Consider the following 22,047-nt stretch of genomic DNA (forward strand, 5'->3'; position numbering starts at 1 on the left):
CACCCACGGGGGTGGGGAGTTGGCATCGAGATCAGCTCCCCCCGCAGAGACCGCCCACCCACTCGCCAGCTTCCCTGCCGCACCCCGAGGACAGCCAGTCCTGGAGCCTGATGAAGGCTAACACATTACGACACCCTTCTCCCTGCAGCCATGCTGTCCTGATGGCAGAAACCTGAGCGTCACTCCTTGGGCACGGCCTGGCTGCCCTGGCCACCTGCCCGGGGCTGATTCTACCAGCTCCACAGGCATCACCGGGACACGTCAGCAAGGCCACCTCACCTGAGAAGACCTCAATCTTGGCTCCGAGAATGAAAATAAGTGACGGCCAGAGCAGGCTCATGGGCCCTGGGGGCCAGTTTGCAAGGCCTGCGGCCCAGCTGGGCTCTGCGCAAAGCTCTGGGGGCAGCCAGTGCCCCACCCCTACCCCGCCTCAGCCACCCTCCATGCCGGGTGCGGACAGGACACAGCATGGGAGCTGGCCGCACTTGCCTTTATGGTGGTGCCGAGACCCGTGTCATGCAGCAGGGACACCTCCGGGGGGCTCCGGGGCAGCCCATCGTCCTCCGAGCTCATGCCGGCGTCATCCCCCCGCTTGGCTGGAAGGCCTCCTGGAGGAGGTGGCGGCCCCATTTTCACATTACACTGAATTTTTAACTAGATTGGGATAAAGAACATTTGCTCTTATTTCCATCAGTGACATCTATTAGCAAATCCTCCTGCTCCAATTCATTCATTCAATGCCCTTGAATGAATGGGGCTGAGGACTGAGCCAAGAAAGCATCTGCCCTCCCCATCTCCCCCTCATCTGTCCTCCCCTTTCCCCCCCACCCCCTGCCATCTCAGATGGGTGAGTGGGCACCACGCAGGGTGAGGCAACACCCAGCCGCAGCCAACATGCGCATCCGCGAGCGGCTGTGACGTGGCTGCAGTTATACTCTAAAGTACAGCAAACAAACCAAGCAGAAGAAGCAATCGAAAACTCTCAATTTTCAGTTGACAGAAATGCCAAATGACGCTGCCAGTAAGCGCTTTACCTGCAGGGCTTTAATCCGGTCGCACACATTCTCTTGGGAAAACACCCGCACAGGCCGAGCAGGGTCCTGCCCCGACTCCGGGAAGAAGATGCTGTCATGGGACAGGGCCCGGCTGCCCAGCATGCCCCTCGACTCCCTAGGACAGAAGAGGAACCGTGAGTCTCTGCCCATCTGTCCTCCTCACCAACCGCACGACAAAACGGGGCTGCGCCATCACAGGCCCCTCGGGGCCCAAGCCCTTGGCTGCACCTGTGCTGCACTGGCCCCAACTCCGGCTCACACCCAAGCCGGCAGACACCCATCAGCAAGGGCAGCACCGTAGGGATAGGAGTTTTCCCAGCAGCTGCAGAGGTGGCGTGAAGGCTCTTTAGCAACGGAAAAGCCAAGGTCTGGGGAGGGGGGAGGTCAAGGACAGCGGCAGGGAGGGGTGGCAGGGGCCACAGGCCGCCGGGGATGGGACCCGAAACCCACACCCACAGCCGTGTGGGGAAGGGGGTTTTGCACCTGCGGAGCCAGGAGTTCACAGAATCGGGAGTGGAGGTGGCAGGCCCCTCCGCAGTCCCCAGCCTGGCCCTGTCCCCAGCACCAAGTTCAAGGCTCTGTCTGGACCTGAACCCACAGGGAACGGCCAACGCAGCAGATGAGAAAGTGGGATCAGCTCAGGCTTCACAGCAGCGGCGCTACCCAAACAATAGGTGGAAGGAGATGACCGAGCCCTGACGATAAGGAAGGAAAGCCGGCCTCTGTCACCTGGACGTGTGTCCCCACCGAGCCCTGTCTTGGTTGCTGCTGCTTCCTTCTTGCCCAAGGAAGTAAGTCCATGGCTCCCAGAAGGCGTATCCTCACGCTCCCAGAAGGACTCAAGCCACAGGCAGGAAGGCAGGCCCTTCTGGCCGGGAGAACGTCTCAGCACAAAGGCCACACATGGGCGTCCCTCCTGCCTGAGGCTGACCATGGCCAGGCCCTCCGAGAACCCGATCGCTGCCCCGACCCCTCCGCTGGGCACATCGGGCCATGAGCCACAGGGCACCGCCATGGAGACGCACTGCGAGACCGCAGAAGGCCTCGTGCCCAGGTCCGCTCCCCGCAGCGCGTCTACACACGCAGGAGGCTGGAAGCAACCCTGATGCCCACCCTGGGGTGGGAGGCAGGCGGAATGGACCACGGACCCTCCGTGCACAGGAGGGCTCGGCCACTGGCCAATGGGCGAGGAAGGGCTACATGCCCTGACGGGCCTCACCAGCTTATGCCAAGTACACACCGAACAAACAACACAACAGCATGGGGGCATCGCTGCAGCCTTGTTACCTCGTTGTGTGTGTGGGGGGGTATGAGCATAGTTGAGTAGATGCCTGCGCCTGCTTATTTTTTTTTAGAATGTAAATTAGAAGGCTGAATTGCAAATGAATAAAAACGGTTCCTTTGATGGGGAGGGAAAGAACGAGATGGGGGGACAGTGTGCAAACCTACCTACATTTACAATCTTGTCTTTGCAATCGCATAAACATTTTATACAATTAAAAGACAAAGAGAACAACCTCTAAAACTAGAAAACAAATAGAAACAAATGAATTTCATTATCTATCAGGTTGTTGGAACAGCCACAAAGAAAAGGAATTATTTCAAGTGACTTCAGAGCACAGTATTTTCACTCTATATCCAGAATGGGACAAATTCTATGAACAGAAAAGTACAAAGATACACAAATGGCACTCTAGGTAGTCTTGGCAGCAGTAATAATACCGAGAATGTCACTTTGAAATTATTACAAGTGTATTGTCGGAAGAAGACAATAAGCAATTTGGGTAATATCATTAGGGACCAAGATTTCCAGTAGAATATACGATTAAAGAAAGTAAGTTAAAGTTTTATCATATTAAACTTGAATTGGAATACCTGTATGAATTCATGATTACTTTTCTCTTAGAATAAAACATATTTCCTAGCATTATGAGGCAATGACAACCAAACCGCAGTGACTCATTCCCAGAAGCCACACTGTAGTCTCTAAAAGCCACTTCAGATGGAACCAGAGTCCCTGGAAGAAATGTCTGCTTCCAGGACCGGGGCGGAAGACGTACCAAAAAAACCCTGGGATTGTTCATTGTGCAAGAAGCAAGGAAGCTTTCAAAGATGAATGAGGCCAGGTGAAAAGACCCAAGAGCTCATTTGAAACGACTTTGCAAAGCCTAGGGTGGGACGATTTGAGCCTAAACCACGAGTAAAGATGGTCATGGGTTTAAGCAAATCAGATACATAAAAGCCTATGCGCTCAGGAAGACAGTCCAAGAGAAAGAAGGTGAGAGAGGAAAGGGAGGGTGGGAGGAAGGGAGCAAAAAGGGAAGGAAGGAAGACATCGAGAGAGAAAAGCAGAAGCCACTGGCCACTAAAGGAAGCTGCAGTTCATGGCGGATCAGTTAAAGAAAAGCCAAGCGCCGCCTGCCTCCCCCCACATGCCACATTTCAGGGCGGACAGAGTCGCTGAGCAAAATTCCTCACAGAAGCACGCGGCCGGCCAGTGCCGAAGGGGACAGCACGAGCGAAGCCAGCCTTGGCAGTGAGAGAGGGACCCCCGTCACGGCCACAGGTGGAGCTGAAACCAGCAGGGGCGGCTGGGGTGGTGGGGTGGACCCCCAATCCTCTGATCAGTCCCAGGGCCACTAGAGGTTAATACCTCATGATGTGATGTGACAGGAGCCACCATCTCTGAAGCGTCCCTGCTCCCCCCAGTTAAATTCTAATCAAACCTCTGGATCCACCTGTAAGTGATAAAAAATCCAGAGCCCACGGGGGTAAGCTCAGTCACCCCAAGAGTCCAGTCCAGATCGTGGGGCATCCCACGGGCACCAGACCTTGCTTCTCCATCAGATCAGTGACGGGAAACGAAAGCAGGGGCCTCTGAGGGGCACTGGAGGCACAACCGCTGGACCTGGCCAAAGACCGTCAGCTTTTAAGCCCTCGGGGTTCCCCCGGCTTGCCAGCTGAACCGAGGCCTTTTGCCCCCTTGCCTGGTGGCGGATGAGAAGACGGAGGCAGGACAGGCAAGGGCAGGCCAGGCCGGACCCCGCCCGGGCTGAGACCTTTGAAATCTGGCTCTCCCTTTGGGCTGCTCTCTAGACACAGGCCTTGCCCGTCCAGGCTCACCTACTTCACTCCCGAGTGCCGCCTCCTGGCATCAGCCCTGCAGATGGCACCTGAGTGCCAGGCCCTCTACATGCAGGGGCATAAGAAAAGGAGGACACTGTCTCCACGCCCGGGGAGGCGGGCAGGTGGCCAGGCCTCACCCCCCCACCCCCCAGCTGCGCCGGGAGATGGGGGTCCCTGACCTGTTCCCAGGCTGTGTCCCCAACACCAGCACTGGGTGTCCCAGTCGAGAGGCGGGGGACGCCTGCAGGCTGGACAGACACCCCAGTTTCCAGGGACTGGCAAGCGATGACAATAACAAGCACCGTTATGAGGATTAAGGCCCTGCTCCCCAGGGGTTCTCGGGTTCCCACCAGCCGGGGCTTCTCCTGCTCTGCAGTTACCCAGAGGGAAAAACAGCCCTGGAAGAAAGACAATCTTTCCCCGGCAGTCATTTGGCGCCACCAAGTGGCCAGTGTGATTTCTACACCTCTACAAAGAGGATCCGGGCTCAGGGCGGGTTGGCTGGAGGACAGTGGTGCGGGGACCCCCAGGCCGGGACTCCATCTGGGCAGGTCTGTTCTCCAATCCCCGGGCCTGCATGCCTTCTCGAGAGTTTTTATTCTCAAATTCACAGGCCAGTGTTGTTTAGAAGAAAATGCACACGCGGGCACAGCGCCAGCTGTTTCTGGGATTCTTTAGTCACCGAGATAATTGCTGAAATACCTGTGGCTTATGTAGCATTGTACCTACATTTTGATGAAATACAAGTTGCAAAAGTAAGACTTCCTTAAACTTTCGTACTTACGGGTCTGCCCCCACCCCCACCCCCCGTCTTTCTTCCCCTTCCCCCGGTTAGTCTTCTGGTCTCTAACGGGAACCCTCCTCATTGGGTTATTCCAGCTCCGTTTTAGCCAGGGCATCTCTTTCTAGGTGCGTGTCCAGGTCCTCGGGAAAGTTTTAAGTCAGGTGAAGCCCAGGACGCGGTCCTGCCACCCGGGCGTGGGCCTCGTGTCAGGGGTGGGGCCGTCCCTGCCTGTGCGCACAGCACGGTCTACACCGCGGGCGCGCGCAGCACCGTCTACACCGCGGGTGCGCGCAGCACGGTCTACACCGCGGGCGCGCGCAGCACGGTCTACACCGCGGGTGCGCGCAGCACCGTCTACACCGCGGGTGCGCGCAGCACGGTCTACACCGCGGGTGCGCGCAGCACCGTCTACACCGCGGGTGCGCGCAGCACGGTCTACACCGCGGGCGCGCGCAGCACCGTCTACACCGCGGGTGCGCGCAGCACCGTCTATACAGCAGGCTCCCGAGAGGAGCCCCGCTGCCTGCAACCCTACAGGTGGGAAGGCAGATTCCCCACCCAGGGCCCGGAGGGAGGCAGGGGTCGGGGGCCGCGGGGGTCCCGGGGCAACTTACTCGAGCTCGTCCTCGGAGTCGCCGACCCCCGCGCCGGGCTCCGCGGTCCCCGCCGGGCGCCTGCCCGCGCCAGGTCTCCACGCGCTGCCCGCGGCCGGCGACGGCGCCTCCTTCCGCTTCTTCTTCCCAAAGAACCGCTTAAACGTTTTGAATTTGGATTTTTTCTTTCCTAGAACGATGGCAAACAAACAAACAAACAAAAATAGATAAGGAACCAAGAGCGCTGGAGCGTGCGGATCCCGGCACTCACCGAGCTGGGCGAGATGCCGAGAGAAAGCGAGATTTTCCCCCCAAAAAAGCTCCTTCGCATGCAGAAGCGCCCAGGGCTCCAGCGTTGCACACCTGAAAACCAGTCTTTGTTTCTGTCTAGCTTGGACACCCAAATTAAATAAAAAGGAGGAAGCAGGGGACCGTGACACAGGATTAAAAAAAAAATTAACAAAATTTTTAAAAAACACAAGCAACTTCCCTCTCACTTGAAATCGGGTTTTAACCGCTAAAAATACATAATCAAACCCAAAATGAAGAGGTCAAGGCATGCGATGACCCAAACGCTTATCCAGCACGATTCTCAAGGGCCCGCGTCAGCCTGCACAGGAGCGCCAAGCCCGGGCACGCGGCCTGGCTGGCCTGTCACACTCCAGGCGGCGATCACCACGCGGCCGTCACGGCGCGACCTCCACGCCCCGGCCACCCGCCCGGGCCCCCTTCATTCCCACCCCAATTCCCTCATCTCGACAACCCTGTGATCTCATGTTTTAATTTTCTGCTCTTACTTATTTCCTGCCTTCTACTTTCTCCAGGACTGTTTGTTTTTGTTTTTTTATATCATGGGCTTACTTGCCATCTGTATATCTTCTTACTCAAATAAATATCTCTTAAATATCTTCTGCCCATCTTTAAATTGGGTTGTTTGTTTTCTTATTGTTGAATATTGAGAATTCTCTATCTATTCTGGACACAAGTCCTTTGATCAAATATGATTTTTCTCCCCATTTATGGCTTGTCTTTTCATTCTCTTAACAGTGTAGTGTCTTTCACAGAACAAAAGTTTTAAATTTTGATGAAGTCCAACGAATCCATTTTCTTCCTTTTATGGATTGCGCTTTTGGTATCATATCTAAGAACTCTTGTCTAATCTAAGATCACAGGAATTTTCTCCTATGTTTTCTCTGAAAAGTTTTATAATCTTACATTTAGGTCTATGATACATTTCAAGTTATTTTGTATGCTCTGTGAAGCATGGGCTGAAGTCCTTTTGTTACACGAGGATATCCAATTGTCTAGCATGATTTGTTGAAAAGACGACTCTTTCTCCATTGAATTGCCTTTGGGACTTGGTCAACAATCAATTGACCATGTGTGTATGGCGTATTTTGGGACTATATTCAGCCCTCTTATGCATCTGTCTTTTTGCCAATACCACACCGTCTTGACTGCTGTAGCGTTACAGTAAATCTTGAACCAGGTGGTATGAACCCTCCAACTTTGTTCTTTTTCAAAACTGTTTTAGCTATTCTAGTTCCTTTGCTTCACCCATACATTTTAGAAACAGTTTGTCAATATCTGCAAAAAAAAAAAAAAAATCCTTCTGGAATTGGGAGTGGGATTAAATCGAATCTATGGCTCAATTTGGGAAGAAGCGTCATCTAAGTGACACCGAGTCTTCTGATTCAGACACATGGTCGTCTAGCCATGTATTTAGGTCTTCTGTGATTTCTTTCAACAGCGTTTTATACTTGCAGCATATAGATCCTGCATATATTTTGTCAGGTGTATTTCTAAGTGTTTCATTTTGGGGAGGATGCTATTGTAAATGACACTTTTAAAAATGTCAGTTTCTGATTGTTCATTGCTAATAGACAAAAATACAATTGATTTTTGTTCAATTGACCTTGCTAAACCTGCTTAATAGTTCTAGGTGCTTTTTTGTATGTTTTCTATAATTGTGTCATCTGCAGTAGAGACAGTTTTATTTCTTCTTTCTAATCTGCAAGCTTTTTATTTCTTCTTCTCGCCTTACTGCCCTAGATGAGTACTGCGTCACCTTCCATAGTTTCAAATCCCTTCCAGACATTTTCAAATACTTCAAGCACAGTACACACCGCAAGCATGGTTGTTTCATACGCATATCTGATATTTCTGTATCTGATGCTTTCCTGTATTTTTTTCCTATTGTTTCTGCTGGTTCTCCCTCCTGGTGCCTTGTTTCCTTGCGTGCCTGGTTATCACTGAGTATACACTTGTCATCGTACTTGGAATAGTTCTCGCTGCAATAATTTGAAGTTTAGATAGAGGGTCCCTTCCTTTGGAGAAGACTGCTTGCTTGCTTCTGCCAGTCCCTGGGGTTAGATCCCATCCAGTAACACTATTAAGCAAGTTCAAGAGTTGAGGTTGTCTGATACAAACGCAAGCTGTAAACCCACACAAGGTTGGTTTACCCCCGGATCACACCCAGACTGTGTAGCTCCGTGAGCTCCCAGGTGCTCAGAGGAAAGTTCTCCTATGAGCAGATGCTCTACTGTCCCTGCTCACAGAGACCTGACCCTCTCCCCGAACTTCACCCCATGGAGCCATGAAGGTGAAATTCAAAATTTCCAAGATTGGCAAGAGCTCTCTGAGAAAAAGTGGCTACTATGCTCACTTACCTATCTGAGTTATCGTTTTTACTTCAATTCTTGTCTGGTTATTTCTTACTGTCTTTGCAGCTTTCTTATTCTTTTTAAAACTTTTTTTTTTTTTTTAATTTCTGTTCCAGAATTTTCTACCTTTTAGTGGGAAGGGGTTGGTCCAAATAACCTAGCTTATTATTATTTAAAAAAGGAATATCTGATTTCTTTCTTAATTTTTTAAAAATTCTTTCTGCAAGGGGACCTCTATAAATCTCCCAAACTAGCAATGACGGAAGTTGTTTCAGGCTAATGAAATACTTCTTCAAACAGTATTGTTCAACATAATTCAGCGTCCCTTAATCTGAGAAAATTTTGAAACTCCATATTTTTCAGGGTATGTTATAAAAGCCTCACCTTATATTTGGGATAATTTTGATATGTAATAAAATGTGACAGTGGGAAAAGTGGCTCTAATATAGAATAAGAAAAATATACCTATAATATATGAAACAGAGCCTCTAATAAAATTATTATCTGCCGCTAGTGGCTAGCAGCTAGGATTTAATGTTTTGGGGGTCTGTTCCTCCTGAACTATATAAAAGAAAATCATTCTTGGCATTTTGACTTTAAACAAGAGAAAGCTGGAGACCTTTTCACCAGCGTAAAGTGAGTATAAATGGCTAATCTGGGGAGGGAGTAGGTACATTGTGATGAGGTCGCTGTTTCTTTAACATCAATTTTGCAGCTCAATCAAGGCATAATTAGCAATATATGAAGAACAGCAGATCAATCACATCTTTGGGTAGCCCTAGGAATGCATTAGTTTTGCAATGATTATGTCAGGGGCCTGAAATTTAGTCCAGTAGAGGGTGTAATGATGCCTTCCCCCAGGAGAGGAGACTAATAAGGCAACAGATCAAAGGCCGTCTCCTGCTGTGATCATACCTCCCGCCTGCCAGGCCGGCCCCACCTCCCACAGATGCGTGTGGATGTTCTTGGACCATAAGTGGTTCCATCTCGTTCCTCTCTCTTCCCTTTCAGCTCAGCCAAAGACAGAACATGTGTACCTCCAGGCCCGAGGACGTCCACCTGAGAGGGCCTCCTGTTTCACAGACGCCCCAAAGGACCTGCTGTCCTGGTGATAGCTGAGGGGCCCTGTGGTAGTCAGATTCAGTTGTCAACTTGGCCAGGTGAAGGCACCTAGTTCTGTTGGTGTGGACATGAGCCAATGGCATGTGAACCTCATCTGTCACTGATTACATCTGCAGTCGGCTAGGAGGTGTGCCTGCTATAATGAATGACTTTTTATTTAATTGGCTGGTGCTTAAATGAGAGAGCTCAACAAAGCACAGCCCAAGCAGCTCAGCCCAGGCCTTTGGAGATACAGAAAGAAATCACCCCGGGGAAAGCTGTTGGAACCCAGAGGCCTGGAGAGAAGGCCAGCAGAGACCATTCTGTGCCTTCCCATGTAAGAAAGAACCTCAGTTGAAAGTTAGCTGCCTTTCCTCTGAAGCACTAATGAAATAAATCCCCTTTTATTAAAAGCCAGTCCACTTCTGGTGTGGCATTCCGGCAGCTAGCAAACTAGAACAGGCCCCGAGGCCCTGCTGCCTCCCCAGCACTCCGCCGTGAGCCCCTTACCTGTGCCATCCTCTCCCAGGCCCTCTGTGGCCTCCCGGAGCTTCATGTCCATCACCCTGGTGGAGATCATGGCCAGCTCCCTGAAATCAGAGGGACGTGCAGGTGAAGGGTGCGCCTCCAGGAGGAGCCAGCAGTGAGTGACCTGGCCGTGGGGGCCACGTGAGGCCACCACCTCGCCTGCCCAGCCCAGAGAAGCCAGAGCCCTTGTCCACGGCCCTGTCCACAGCCGCACTGGGGCCACCGAACCATTATCCCAGCGCTGGGCAGGGCAACTGAAATGAAGAGCAGAGAACCCAAACCATCACACTGCCGGTTTACACAGGGCAGGTTTGGTTACTTTCTTCAAAATGCTTTTCCCAAATTATGAGAAATCGTGTTTTCCTCTTGTTCATTTTGTAGAAAATTTGGAAAAAGAGAATTAGAATCGCCCGTGATCCTGCCAACCGAGGAGAATCATAGCTGACCTTTTCGCCCATTTCCTTCCAGTATTTTCTGATGCTAAAATTCACCTCTGCGTGCACGCAGGCACCCTTCTACGAAGTTGACTCGCAGAGTTCCCTACTTGTAACACACCAGATCATTAAAATTCTTCCCAAGTGCTATGTCAACAGCTGCATAACGTTTTGATGTGTAGTGGCACTATCGTTTATTTGCATTGCTTCTTTTTTGGAGTTTTTATTAGGAAAAATTTCAAACAGATACAAAAGCAGAGACAGCCTGGAATGAACTTATCGACACGGGGCCTCTCCTGGGCCACTTCTAGACCTGACTCCCCTCCCCACCCCAGTAGATTACATCACTGCAGATCACGCCGGGTTCTATCATCGCCACCTCCATAGGGATTTATTTTTCTCCCTAAATTAAAAAGCTCTGACTCTTTGTGGAAATCAAATACCGATCAATAAACCTGCTACCGAACACTCAGCTAACTGGGCCCCTGCCTCTGACAGCTGACTTTTCAAACAGCACCCACCACCCCACAATGAGCTAACGCACCATTTATCGGGGAGCTAATTCTTACTGACGGACACTACAAGTTCTCCCACTTAATCGGGGGGTATGTGGACACCTATATAGTCATGTAACGTTTGCCTCTTGTAACAGCATGTAACTGAAAAATTGTGGGAGAAATGCAAATAAAATATTTAAGAGAAGAAAGGAGTTTGGGCTCGTGTCAGAGTTTGGATTAATATTTAGCTTTCCTTTAATATTACTTTCAAAAAGTCCATCCTCCCTACTGGCCAGCTCCTTAAAAGCTGCACATAGCTCTGTCATCTTTGGTCTTCAATTTTCGCCCAACTTGGCTTCTTAAAAGTGGCGGGTGTTGTGTCAGCTGGGCCCCAAAATTCTTTGTTGGAATCTAAGTAGTTTTCCCCATGATCGTGGCATCATTATATATAAAATAAGGGTTGGACTGAAATGCTATTTTTCAAACCCTAGACCACAGTTTTTGCTTCAAAGAGCATCATCTACGGGAGCCACCAAAGTGAGAGAGGGGCCAAGCAGCAGGCTGAACACAGTATTTCCAGGCTGATGGCACAACTCAAAACGTCCATGTGTTCCAGAAAAGTCACTGCCCCCAGTACATTAGGGCAACCTCACTGCCCGGTGACCTGAGGTTCAGGGAAACCATGGGGGTCGGGGCAGCTAGCAGGGCCTTCTAAGGAAGGAACCGTGGAGAAGGAAAAGCAGAAAAACCCAAGGAGCAAGAAGGCGGGTGGAAATGGTGAGGGCTGCCTCTCCTTAGGTAACCATCTCTGAAGGTTGCTGCTGAGCTAGAAAGTACAGGCACAAGAGCTTTCTGGTACTTGAATCTGGAGTTCGCCACCCAGCTAAAGTGACTTATGGAGCATGCGGGCTTACCACCCAAATCATCCGTCAGTCCCCAAGAACCCTGGGGATTCCCAGTTTGGAGAAGAGAACATGGAACATTAGGTAGGAGCTTTGGCTCGGGTAGCAAAGCAGGACCACCAACCCGAGCTCACGCCATGTATACCGGGCACGCGCAGGTAGTTTCGAGGTGCTGGAACAGTGATGGAAGAGTCCATGTGTCCCTGCCTCATTCAGGTGCTGGCTCAGTGAAGGGGGCGTCCCGAGCTGTCCCTGGAGGGCTCGAGGAGAGCTGGGGGGAATCCAAAGGACAGAGTGTCCCACTGAAATGCTCTGCCTGCTTGGCAGCCCCTGCCCAGGCCAAAGGAGCCCCAGAGGGCGTCCTGGGAGAAGTTTTGGGGTCTGACAGGGTGTCAATCTGTCAAGATGTACGTGAAGCCACCCCTCCAGAGAAACCATGAGGCTACCTGCCAAACACCCAGATACCCCTCGCTGACGCAGGTCGGTGGCCCAGGGCCGAGTGTGCAGGCGTGCACGTGACAGCATGTGCCAGGATGAGGCGGCCTCGAGGGCGTGCACCAGGCCTCCCCGCCCCTGAGCCTGGAGTGGACAGGGAAGCCTGGCCCACTTCTCCCTGGGCGGCTGTGAGCTCAGCCCGGCGGGGCCTGGCCTTCACCTCCCCTGACGGCAGATGCACACACTCGCCGGGCTGTATAGGACTCACCACCGAGGCCAAGTCACCCCACAAAGAGACAAGAAGTCAGGCTTGCCTCATGGGTGGGGGTTCGAGTCTCTTCATGTTTTAGTTCCATGCGTCTCCATGCAAATAAGAGTGAGGAATGGGGTGCACAGGGAAAGAGACTTGGAATTGGGCAGCCCTGGGGCCTCAGTTTCCTAATATGTGAAATGGGTTTAATAAGGCTTTAATTGGGCAGGACCCAGATCCCAGCCCCTAGCAAACAAACACTCGCTGTCTACTTCTTTGTGACGTGCTCACGACCGTGCAAACGCCAATGAAAACCGCACAGCTGACAAACTGGCTGCACATGAGCTCCGAGTTTAGCTTGTAGATACAGGCTCCGTGCGCAACTGCCTCCCTTCCTGGTCACCCTCACTTGGATTCTCTGCTGGTCCCCGAGCTTCCCGGTTGCCTGCAGAACCACGAGCAGGGACCGTCACCAAACCGCCGCCAGGTAACCGGTAAGGACCAATTCAAGGACCTCAAGAACTGTCTGCTCTGGGATGCGGGGGAGCGCACAGGGGGGGCCCCTTCGTGCAGGCGTCCTAGCAGCCCTGCTTCTGGAGGGACACGGTGCATCGCCACAGAGAAACATCTTCTTTGATGGGCCACACAATCCCCTGCTGACCACAAGGTCCCCCACTCACACCAGATGTCAGGGAAAGCCAGAAGGGACCCCATAATTAGAAAGCAGCCGGGCACACACCCGGCACCTCCCAGCTCTGCTCTGGCTTCTCAATGAGGGGTGCTTCTCGCCTGAACTCAGAGTTTCAGGCACACGCCAGCTTCTGCCCTCTGCCCTCCTGGAGTCCCAGATGAGAACAACCGATTCTTTACGTTAAACCAGGACCCGATGGGCCTCTGCAGAGGTTCTAATGAACCTCCAGCTCCCTCTGAGGCTCACGGCATTCCTCGGCGAGCTTTAGGGCACCTACAGAACTCCAGGGGAGCCCTGGGTGCTAAGAAGTCTCCCTGCAGCTGCTGCCCCAGTTCCCCAAAGCAAACCCGAAATGGAACCACAGGAGTTAAGACAAAAAGCCACCATTAGTTGCAGCTTATATTGAAAAATCTGCAAAAGTTTATTCATGGGAAGAATGAAATTTTAATATGGAATTTTGAAAGCCCCAATTCATTATATTCCCCTACACGATTCAAGGAAAAATATCTGTCACCAGGTTGCATACCTCTCAGCGCGGTGTGAAAGCCTAGTGTTCGGGCTGTGTCTGGGCCCCTGGGGTATTCTTTCTTTAGGGTCCCGTACCTTTCCGTCACAAGGCGTCCTCAGATGGTCACCGATGACTTGTTTACCATCCTTTCCCCTCCAGCACCGTGAGCTTGGAGGGGCAGCCTCCAGGCCCGGACGTGCTTTGCCCCGGATGGTGCCCAGCACCAGGGAATCGACACCACACACCCAGAAGGGATTTGATGGGATGAGAGGGGCTTCCGGAGACCACGCAGCGGGTAGGGCAGGGAGAAAGGAGCAGTGAGGTGGCCATGCTCCAGACACGGTCCAGTTTCACACACAGGGCAAGACTGAGGAAACCCTGCAGCATGTCATCGATGCCAGACATTGGAAAAAGGAAATAATCCTTATCACGGCCCTTCTCAATTTACCAGGAAACTAGAAAAGATTATGTTCTCTTTACAGAGCAACACGACTTGAAAAAAAACTAAACATCGAGGCAAATCTGCCCTGCCAAGTGACGGAATTTCAGCGAGGCCGGTGCGCGCGTGGGTGTGTGTGCTTGCTGACCTGCGGTCACCGTGCCCTGAGATTCTGAAGGCAAGTGATGAAAATTAAAATTAAACAGCCTGTAAGAACATTATGAGCCAACAATCACAGATACGTAAATGCATTTAATTTTGTTTAAAAGCAAAACGGATGCCAACATCTTGTACGCCGGCTCAGCGGAAGACCCTAGAACCAATTCCAAATGCTTGTCTTGAAACCACCACTCAGTCACTGCCTTTTAGTTTTCAGTGTTCCCTGACAATGAGGTTACCTGCAGAGAGGCCCGCCTTCCAGCCAGCTCTTCTTCCTAGAGGGGGCACCGTCCGGAGGCAAGGTCTCACCTTCGTCTTCATGCCTGGTTCAGTGTCTGGCCACAGATGTCGCACAATCATCATCTGCATCTTTGAATGAATGGACAAACAAGTGTGCCACGTACCGCACTTGTTATTCTTAAACTTCAAACGTGCTGATGAGCCCAATGGCCATTCTTTAAGAATAACTAGCTTTTAACCACCCATAATGGACTGGATTGCATCTTCCCCAAAAGACATGTTCAAGCCCTAACCCATGTCCTATGCACATGAACTTGTCGGAAATAGGATTTTTGAAGATGTTGTCAGTTAGTGTGAGGCCACCCTGGATGAGGATGAGCCCTAATCTGACTGCTACCTTTAAAAGTAGAAGAAATGTGGCCATAGTCAGGAAGTAATAAGAGACTGGGTGGGGGTGGGGGAAACAGTGCTGCCGCAGGCCGAGGAGTGCTGTGGGTGCTGGGCAATCCCACGCCTTGACTACCATCTAGCCTCCAGAGCTGGGGGCATTACCCTGCTGTTTCAGCCACCTCCCCTATGGCATCTCATTACAGCGGCCCTGGCAAACGAGACACCACCCAAACCCACATAGCACTTGTTTTTGCACGGGTGGGGCTGTGCATGCTGGGGGCAGGGTGGCGGTTGCTTGCTTTCCTGGAAACGGGACCACTAATTGAATGCACATCCCATCAGACAGAAGACCATCCTGGGATCATCGCTGGCAGCTGCTCTTCTGTCCTCTTCAAATCCCCTGGAGACACAACCTGCCTGCAGCCTAAATTTTTTTTTTTTTTTTGCATGGGCCAACAAGCGAGCCCGGGTCTCCGACATGGCAGGTGAGAACTCTGCCATTGAGCCATCGTTGCCTGCCTCAGCCAATTTTACATCTACTGTTCCTAAAACAGGTTCATTCTCGGGGGCTGAACAACATTTCCAACGCCCTTCATTGCATCCAGACGCCCTTTCCTCCCTAATTCCCTGCTGCTCTCTGTCTTGTCTCCAACCTCCATCTTGGAAGGCTACTTGGACTTTCACATCCAGCCCAGTCTTTCCAGTCTTCATAGCATCTCTGTCACTGACCTCCTAGGACAAAACTGTTCCCCAGAACACAAAGTAAAAGAAGGAGAGGCCACAGCAAAGGAAAAAAATATGCTGCAGGGTGCATCCCACACAGATGCTGCAGGGTGCATCCAACACAGATGCTGCAGGGTGCATCCAACACAGAAGGTAGGGGAGAAGCCTCATTGGCCTCGAGTGTGAAAAAAAGAAGAAAAGTTTCCCCAACCTGAGGATGCCACCCCACAGGGAAAGCAGACATAGATGCATCCAAGGAGAACACTTCAGAGACAAGTCATATTATAAGAAACCAGGTTTGCAGGGACAGACTATGCAAGTAAACTTGTTGATTGAAATTATTAAATTCATTATAACCCAAATCAACAGATGTTAGTATCCTGACTTTGAGATTTTTCAGCACCAATTCATCTAACCTCAGAGATCTGTAGAAAGACCCAGAAATAGTCACTTTTAGCCCACCTTTTCCCTACCCAGTTTAAGGAGATGACCCAGTATATGCAGGTCAGTCTTTGGGAAGATTTGATAGATAGATAGATAGATGATAGATAGATAGATAGATAGATAGATAGATAGATGATAGATAGATAGATAGATAGATAGATAGATAGATAGATAGATAGATAGATAGATAGATAGATAGATAGAAAGAAAGAAAGAAGCAAAAACCTCAAAAACTTTCATTGGTGTCTTTCCACTCTCTGTTCCAACACTCCTGTCCTCCATTTGCCGTCCATGGCAGGACTGGGCACCCATCTGTGTCTCTGTGACAGGGCTCAGCCTCTGTGCTGTGTGACTTCCCTCAGGGTCTCTGTACTCAGCAACATTCAGGTCAGTAGCAGCAGAGATATTACCCTGTGGTAGTCGGGTTCAGGTGTCAACTTGGTCAGGTGAAGGTGCCTATTGCTGTGGACATGACCCAGTGGTACATGAACCTAATCTGTTGCTGATTACATCTGCAGTCGGCTAGGAGGCGTGCCTGCTGCAATGAATGATGTTTGATTTAATTGGTTGGTGCTTAAATGAGAGAGCTCAACGTAGCACAGCCCAAGCAGCTCAGCATACCTCATCTCAGCATTTGCATTTCAGCCCAGGCCTTTGGAGATGCAGAAAGGAATCCCCCCGGGGAAAGTTGTTGGAACCCAGAGGCCTGGAGAGAAGGCCAGCAGAGACCATCCTGTGCCTTCCCACGTAAGAAAGAACCTCAGTGGAAAGTTAGCTGCCTTTCCTCTGAAGAACTAACAAAATAAATCCCCTTTTATTAAAAGCCAATCCATCTCTGGTGTGTTCCATTCTGACAGCGAGCAACTAGAACAGACCCTTGCAGAGGTAACTATTTTAAAAAGGAAATGCTACTGATGCATCATCCCTTTGAAGTGTTTTTCCGGAAAGGTCATAAAACCACAGGCAAAGGGGTTCCTTTTACAGGACTTTTTCACAAGCAAGCAGAGCAGTGTAGGGAGATACTGAAGGGCCATGCATGGTGTTCATGTGATCACATCACAAGGGCAGCTTCTTATTCTGCTCTCTCTGAGTCCAGACCTCACACCCCTGCCTGCAGCTGCAGAGAAGAGCTTCCTCCCCCACCTCTCCTCAGAATTCTTCCAAGGCACTGAGCCCAGGGCCTGGGTAAAGGGGAGGGGTCCTTCCCGTCCCCAGTAGGGGCAGTAGCTTAGACATGTAAAATGAGCATGGGGCCTGGGTCTTAGACTCTGCTCAGCCTCCAACTGTCCTTGAGACAGAGGGAGAGTGATTTAGCCTCCTGGACCTCTGTTTTTTCAACTTAGTGAGGCAGAAACTAACTGCTGTGTGAGTCTTCAACGTGTTCCTTCCCCTCTCAATGCGTAAAAAAAATTTGGTTTTGGTTTGATGTGCTTTGGGACGGACTTTTCCAGGGAGATGCATAATATGGGGGAACTGGAGAGGAGTAGAAAAGGGGAGATATGTTTGCCAAGAAATCCAGGTAAAGGACTGGAGTTACCTTATAATTATGTTTGATTTTTGGACTGCTTTTCTATGTCACTGCTTTTGGATCAGACTTCATAGTTTCCTAGATGTATAAGGATTATAGAAGTAAAAAGAGGGGCTTGAGGAATATTTAAAGTCCACTCCAACTTTAGCTTATAGTGAAAGGAGAGAAAGGGCAGAACATTATTTGTAGATGATCAAGAATTGCCGCAATTGATAAAGCCACAAAGCCACAGAATCTAGGGATTCTGTATATCCCCAGTAAATACAAATACAAATCCAGACACATCACAGTAAAACTGCTGAAAATGAAATACAAAGAGAAAATATCACAATAATTCAGATTTTAAAAAGACAGAGTACCTTCAAAGAAGCAATAATAAAACTGGCAGCTGATTTCTCAACAGGAGCCACGCAAATAATGTCAATCTTACACAAAATCTTTTTTTTTTTTTTTTTTTAGAGAGAGGGAGGAAGGGAAGGAAAGACAGAGAAGGAAGGAAGGATGGAAGGAAGGAAGGGAGGAAGAAAGGGAAACATCTTTAAACATTTTCTTGTTTTATTATATTTTGTTTGTTTGTTTGTTTTTTACATGGGCTGGGGCCGGGAATCGAACCGGGGTCCTCCGGCATGGCAGGCAAGCACTCTTGCCCGCTGAGCCACCGCGGCCCGCCCACAAAATCTTTTTTAAAAATACAAAAGGAAACTCTCCCCAACTCATTTCATGAAGACATCAAAACCTGATGTCATTCAATTCCCACAGTCTGCCCATGCCAAACAAATAAAACAGCAACAAAAACTGATGTCAAAACCTGAAAACGACTTTTCAAAAAGTGAAAATTACAGACTAATATCCTTGTGAATATAGATGCAAAAATCCTTGACAAAATACTAGCAAATTAAATCCAGGAATATAAAAAGGATAGTACATATTGTCCAAGTAGGATTTATCCCAGGAATAAATTGAAAATCAATCAACATGATTCACCGTATAAACAAAATAAAAGAGAAAAAATAGAATATCTAAGTTTAGATATACATGCAGAAGAAGCATTTGACAAACTTCAACACCCATTCATGAGAAAAACTAATGCTAACTAGGAATCAAGTGGAACTTCCTCAACTTGATAAACAGAATATATGAAAATCTTAAAGCTAACATCATACCTCATGGTGAAATACTGAATGCTCTCTCCCCAGTATCTGGAACAAGGCAAAGATATCTGCTTTTACCCATTTATTCAACATGGTACTGGAGAGCCTATCTGGCACAATTAGGCAATAAAGAGAAATAAAAGACACAAGGAATGGGGAAAAAACACCTGCAAAACTGTCTGACTTTATTCACAGATGATATAATGAGGCACATTGAAAACATGAAGGAATCTACATAAAAACCACTAGGGTAAACAAATTTACTAAGGCCACAGACAATTCACCAAAAGTCTACTATAATTCTATATACTCACACAATTGGCTTATTAAAGTCAAAAAACAATGCCATTTATAATAGCATGAAAAAACATAAAATCCTAAGAAATATATTCAAGACCTCTACATTTTAAATTGTGGAATATTGCTGAGAGAAACTGAAGACTTGAACAAATGGAGAGATATACCATGTTCATGGATTATAAGATTCAATAGCACTGATCACTGGAGTCAACACAATGCCAATAAAAAATCCAAAAATCTTTTTGGAATAAATTGATGAGCTACCTCTAAAATTATATGGAAATACAAAGGGCCTAAAATAGTCAAAACAGATTTGAAAAAAGAAGACCCAAGATGGAAAACATAGTACTTGATTTCAAGACTTACCATAAAGCTACATTAACCAAGACAGTATGGTACTGACATAAACATGGACAAATGGATCAGTGGGAAAGAATGCAGAGCCCAGGTGGAGGCCCATCCATACATGATCAACTGATTTTCAACAAAAGTACCGAGGCAAATGAATCAGGAAATGAAAGTCTGTTCACACAAAGGGCACTGAAACAGCTAGCTATCCATATGGAGAAAAAAATTTCAACTCCAACCTCATATCATATCCAATTTTTCTTTTTGTAATGGATCATAGATGTAAATGTAAAAGAAAAATCTATAAAATTTCTTAAAGAAAACATAGGAACACCTCTTATAAATTTGGGGAAAACAAAATGTAGTAGACAGGATTTTTAAAACATCATAAAAGAAAAAAATGGCTAAATAACACTTCATCAAAATCATATACTTCTCGTCAACAACATCAAAAACTGAATAGGCAAGTCTCAGACAGGGAGAAAATTTTTGCAAAAGGCTTGTATCCAGCATATATAAAGAATTCCTTAGAACTCAACAGTTAAAACACATACAACCTACTACTCCCTGAATTGGGCAAATGATTTGAATAGTGACATCACAAAAGAAAATGCACAAAAATGGCCGTGAAGGAATATCAGACAAACCCAAACTAAGCCTAAAATAATAGTTCTTTACTATTCAAAAAATGTGAAGGCCAAGGAGGAAAAGGAAAAGGCTTTCTTTAAAGGATATTATTGGGACAAATGTCTGAACATGGACTGTGGGTTAGCTGTGTCAATTTAAAATTTCCAGATTTTGATCATTCTACTATGGCTATTTAAAATAATGGTTTTGTTCTTAGGCAGCACACATATGAAGTCTCTGGCTCACTAGCAAATGGTTCAGAAAAATGAAATGAGCTGCATATACAGATATGTAAACATATAGACAAACACAGTGATATGGCAAATGAGGCAAAGTGTGAGCAACTGGAGAATCGGACTAAGAGGTATGTGGGAATTCCTGTACCACTGTAACTTCTCTGTGAGTGTGAAATTATTTCAACATAGAAAGCGGAGCGGCAGGAACCTCAAAGTGACAGCATGAACAACTTGGTCAATATTCCCCAAAGATAAAGGAAAATGAGTATTTTCAATCCCTTATTTGCCAATGGGTTCTTTCAAAAATATAAATTTCTACCTCTTTGTTGTTGTTTTGTATTTGATGAGTCACTGTAATCATGCTTCTTTCAATTCCATAACTATAGTTTCTTTTACTTCTCTGAACATATTTATAAGAGCTGCTTTGAAGTCTTTGTCTGCTAAGTCTAATTCTGGTTCACCTCAAAGGCAGTTTCTGTTGCCTGCTTTTGCCATTGTGTATAGGGCATATTTTCTACCAAAATTTAAGGAGGAATTAGCACCACCCCCTCACACATCCCTCCAAAATAATATAGGAGGATGGAATATTTTCCAATTGATTCTACGAGGGCAGTATTACCCTGATACCAAACCCAGACAAATACATCTCAATAAAAGAGAATTAAAGACCAATATGTCTTTGGAATATCGATGCAAAATTCTCTACAAAATAGTAGCAAACCAAATGCAGTATTTATAACTAGAGTTCATCCCAGGAATGCACATTGGTTTAACAGCAGAAATCAATTAATTTCATATACCATATTCATAGAATAAGGACACAGACTACATGATGACTTCAATAGAGGCACTGAAAGTATTCATAAATTCCAAAACCCTTTCAAGATAAAAGCATCCAGGAAACAGCCAAAATCTCCATCAACAGAAGAGTGGCTAAACAAACTGTGGTATATACATACGATGGAATATTATGCAGCTTTAAGACAGAATAAACTTATGAAGCATGTAATAACATGGATGGACCTAGAGAACATTATGCTGAGTGAGTCCAGCCAAAAACTAAAGGACAAATACTGTATGGTCCCACTGATGTGAACCGACATTCGAGAATAAACTTGGAATATGTCATTGGTAACAGAGTCCAGCAGGAGTTAGAAACAGAGTAAGATAATGGGTAATTGGAGCTGAAGGGATACAGACTGTGCAACAGGACTAGATACAAAAACTCAAAAATGGACAGCACAATAACACCTAATTGTAAACTAATCATGTTAAAACACTGAATGAAGCTGCATCTGAGCTATAGGTTTTTGTTTTGTTTTGTTTTGTTTTGTTTTTACTATTACTACTTTTATTTTTTTCTCTATATTAACATTCTATATCCTTTTCGGTTGTGTTGCTAGTTCTTCTAAACCGATGCAAATGTACTAAGAAACGATGATCATGCATCTATGTGATGATGTTAAGAATTACTGATTGCATATGTAGAATGGTATGATTTCTAAATGTTGGGTTAATTTCTTTTTTTCTGTTAATTAAAAAAAAAAAAAAGAAAAGAGAAGGGGTAATTGGAGCTGAAGGGATACAGACTGTGCAACAGGACTGGATATAAAAACTCAGAAATGGACAGCACAATACTACCTAATTGTAATGCAATTATGTTAAAACACTGAATGAAGCTGCATGTGAGGTATAGGTTTTTTTTTCTTTCTATTACCGTTTTAATTCTTATTCTGTTGTCTTTTTATTTCTTTTTCTAAATCGATGCAAATGTACTAAGAAATGATGAATATGCAACTATGTGATGATATTAAGAATTACTGATTGTACATGTAGAATGGAATGATTTCTAAATGTTTTGTTAATTTTTTTTTAATTAATAAAAAAAAGATAAA

The 22,047-nt window shown here is 47.5% G+C and overlaps 1 protein-coding gene across 1 annotated transcript in view; it reads right to left on the minus strand.

The window, feature by feature from the left end:
* CRACDL (CRACD like) overlaps positions 1-22,047 on the minus strand; it is a 103,305-nt gene that overhangs the window by 35,383 nt on the left and 45,875 nt on the right. Inside the window, 4 exon segments of the mRNA XM_077133839.1 lie at positions 490-654; positions 1,035-1,170; positions 5,580-5,748; positions 9,833-9,912. Coding sequence (XP_076989954.1) covers positions 490-654; positions 1,035-1,170; positions 5,580-5,748; positions 9,833-9,902 — 540 coding nt within the window. The 5' untranslated portion in view covers positions 9,903-9,912.

Source organism: Tamandua tetradactyla, chromosome 17, assembly GCF_023851605.1.
Source record: "Tamandua tetradactyla isolate mTamTet1 chromosome 17, mTamTet1.pri, whole genome shotgun sequence".
In the NCBI taxonomy this organism is placed as follows: Eukaryota; Metazoa; Chordata; class Mammalia; order Pilosa; family Myrmecophagidae; genus Tamandua; species Tamandua tetradactyla.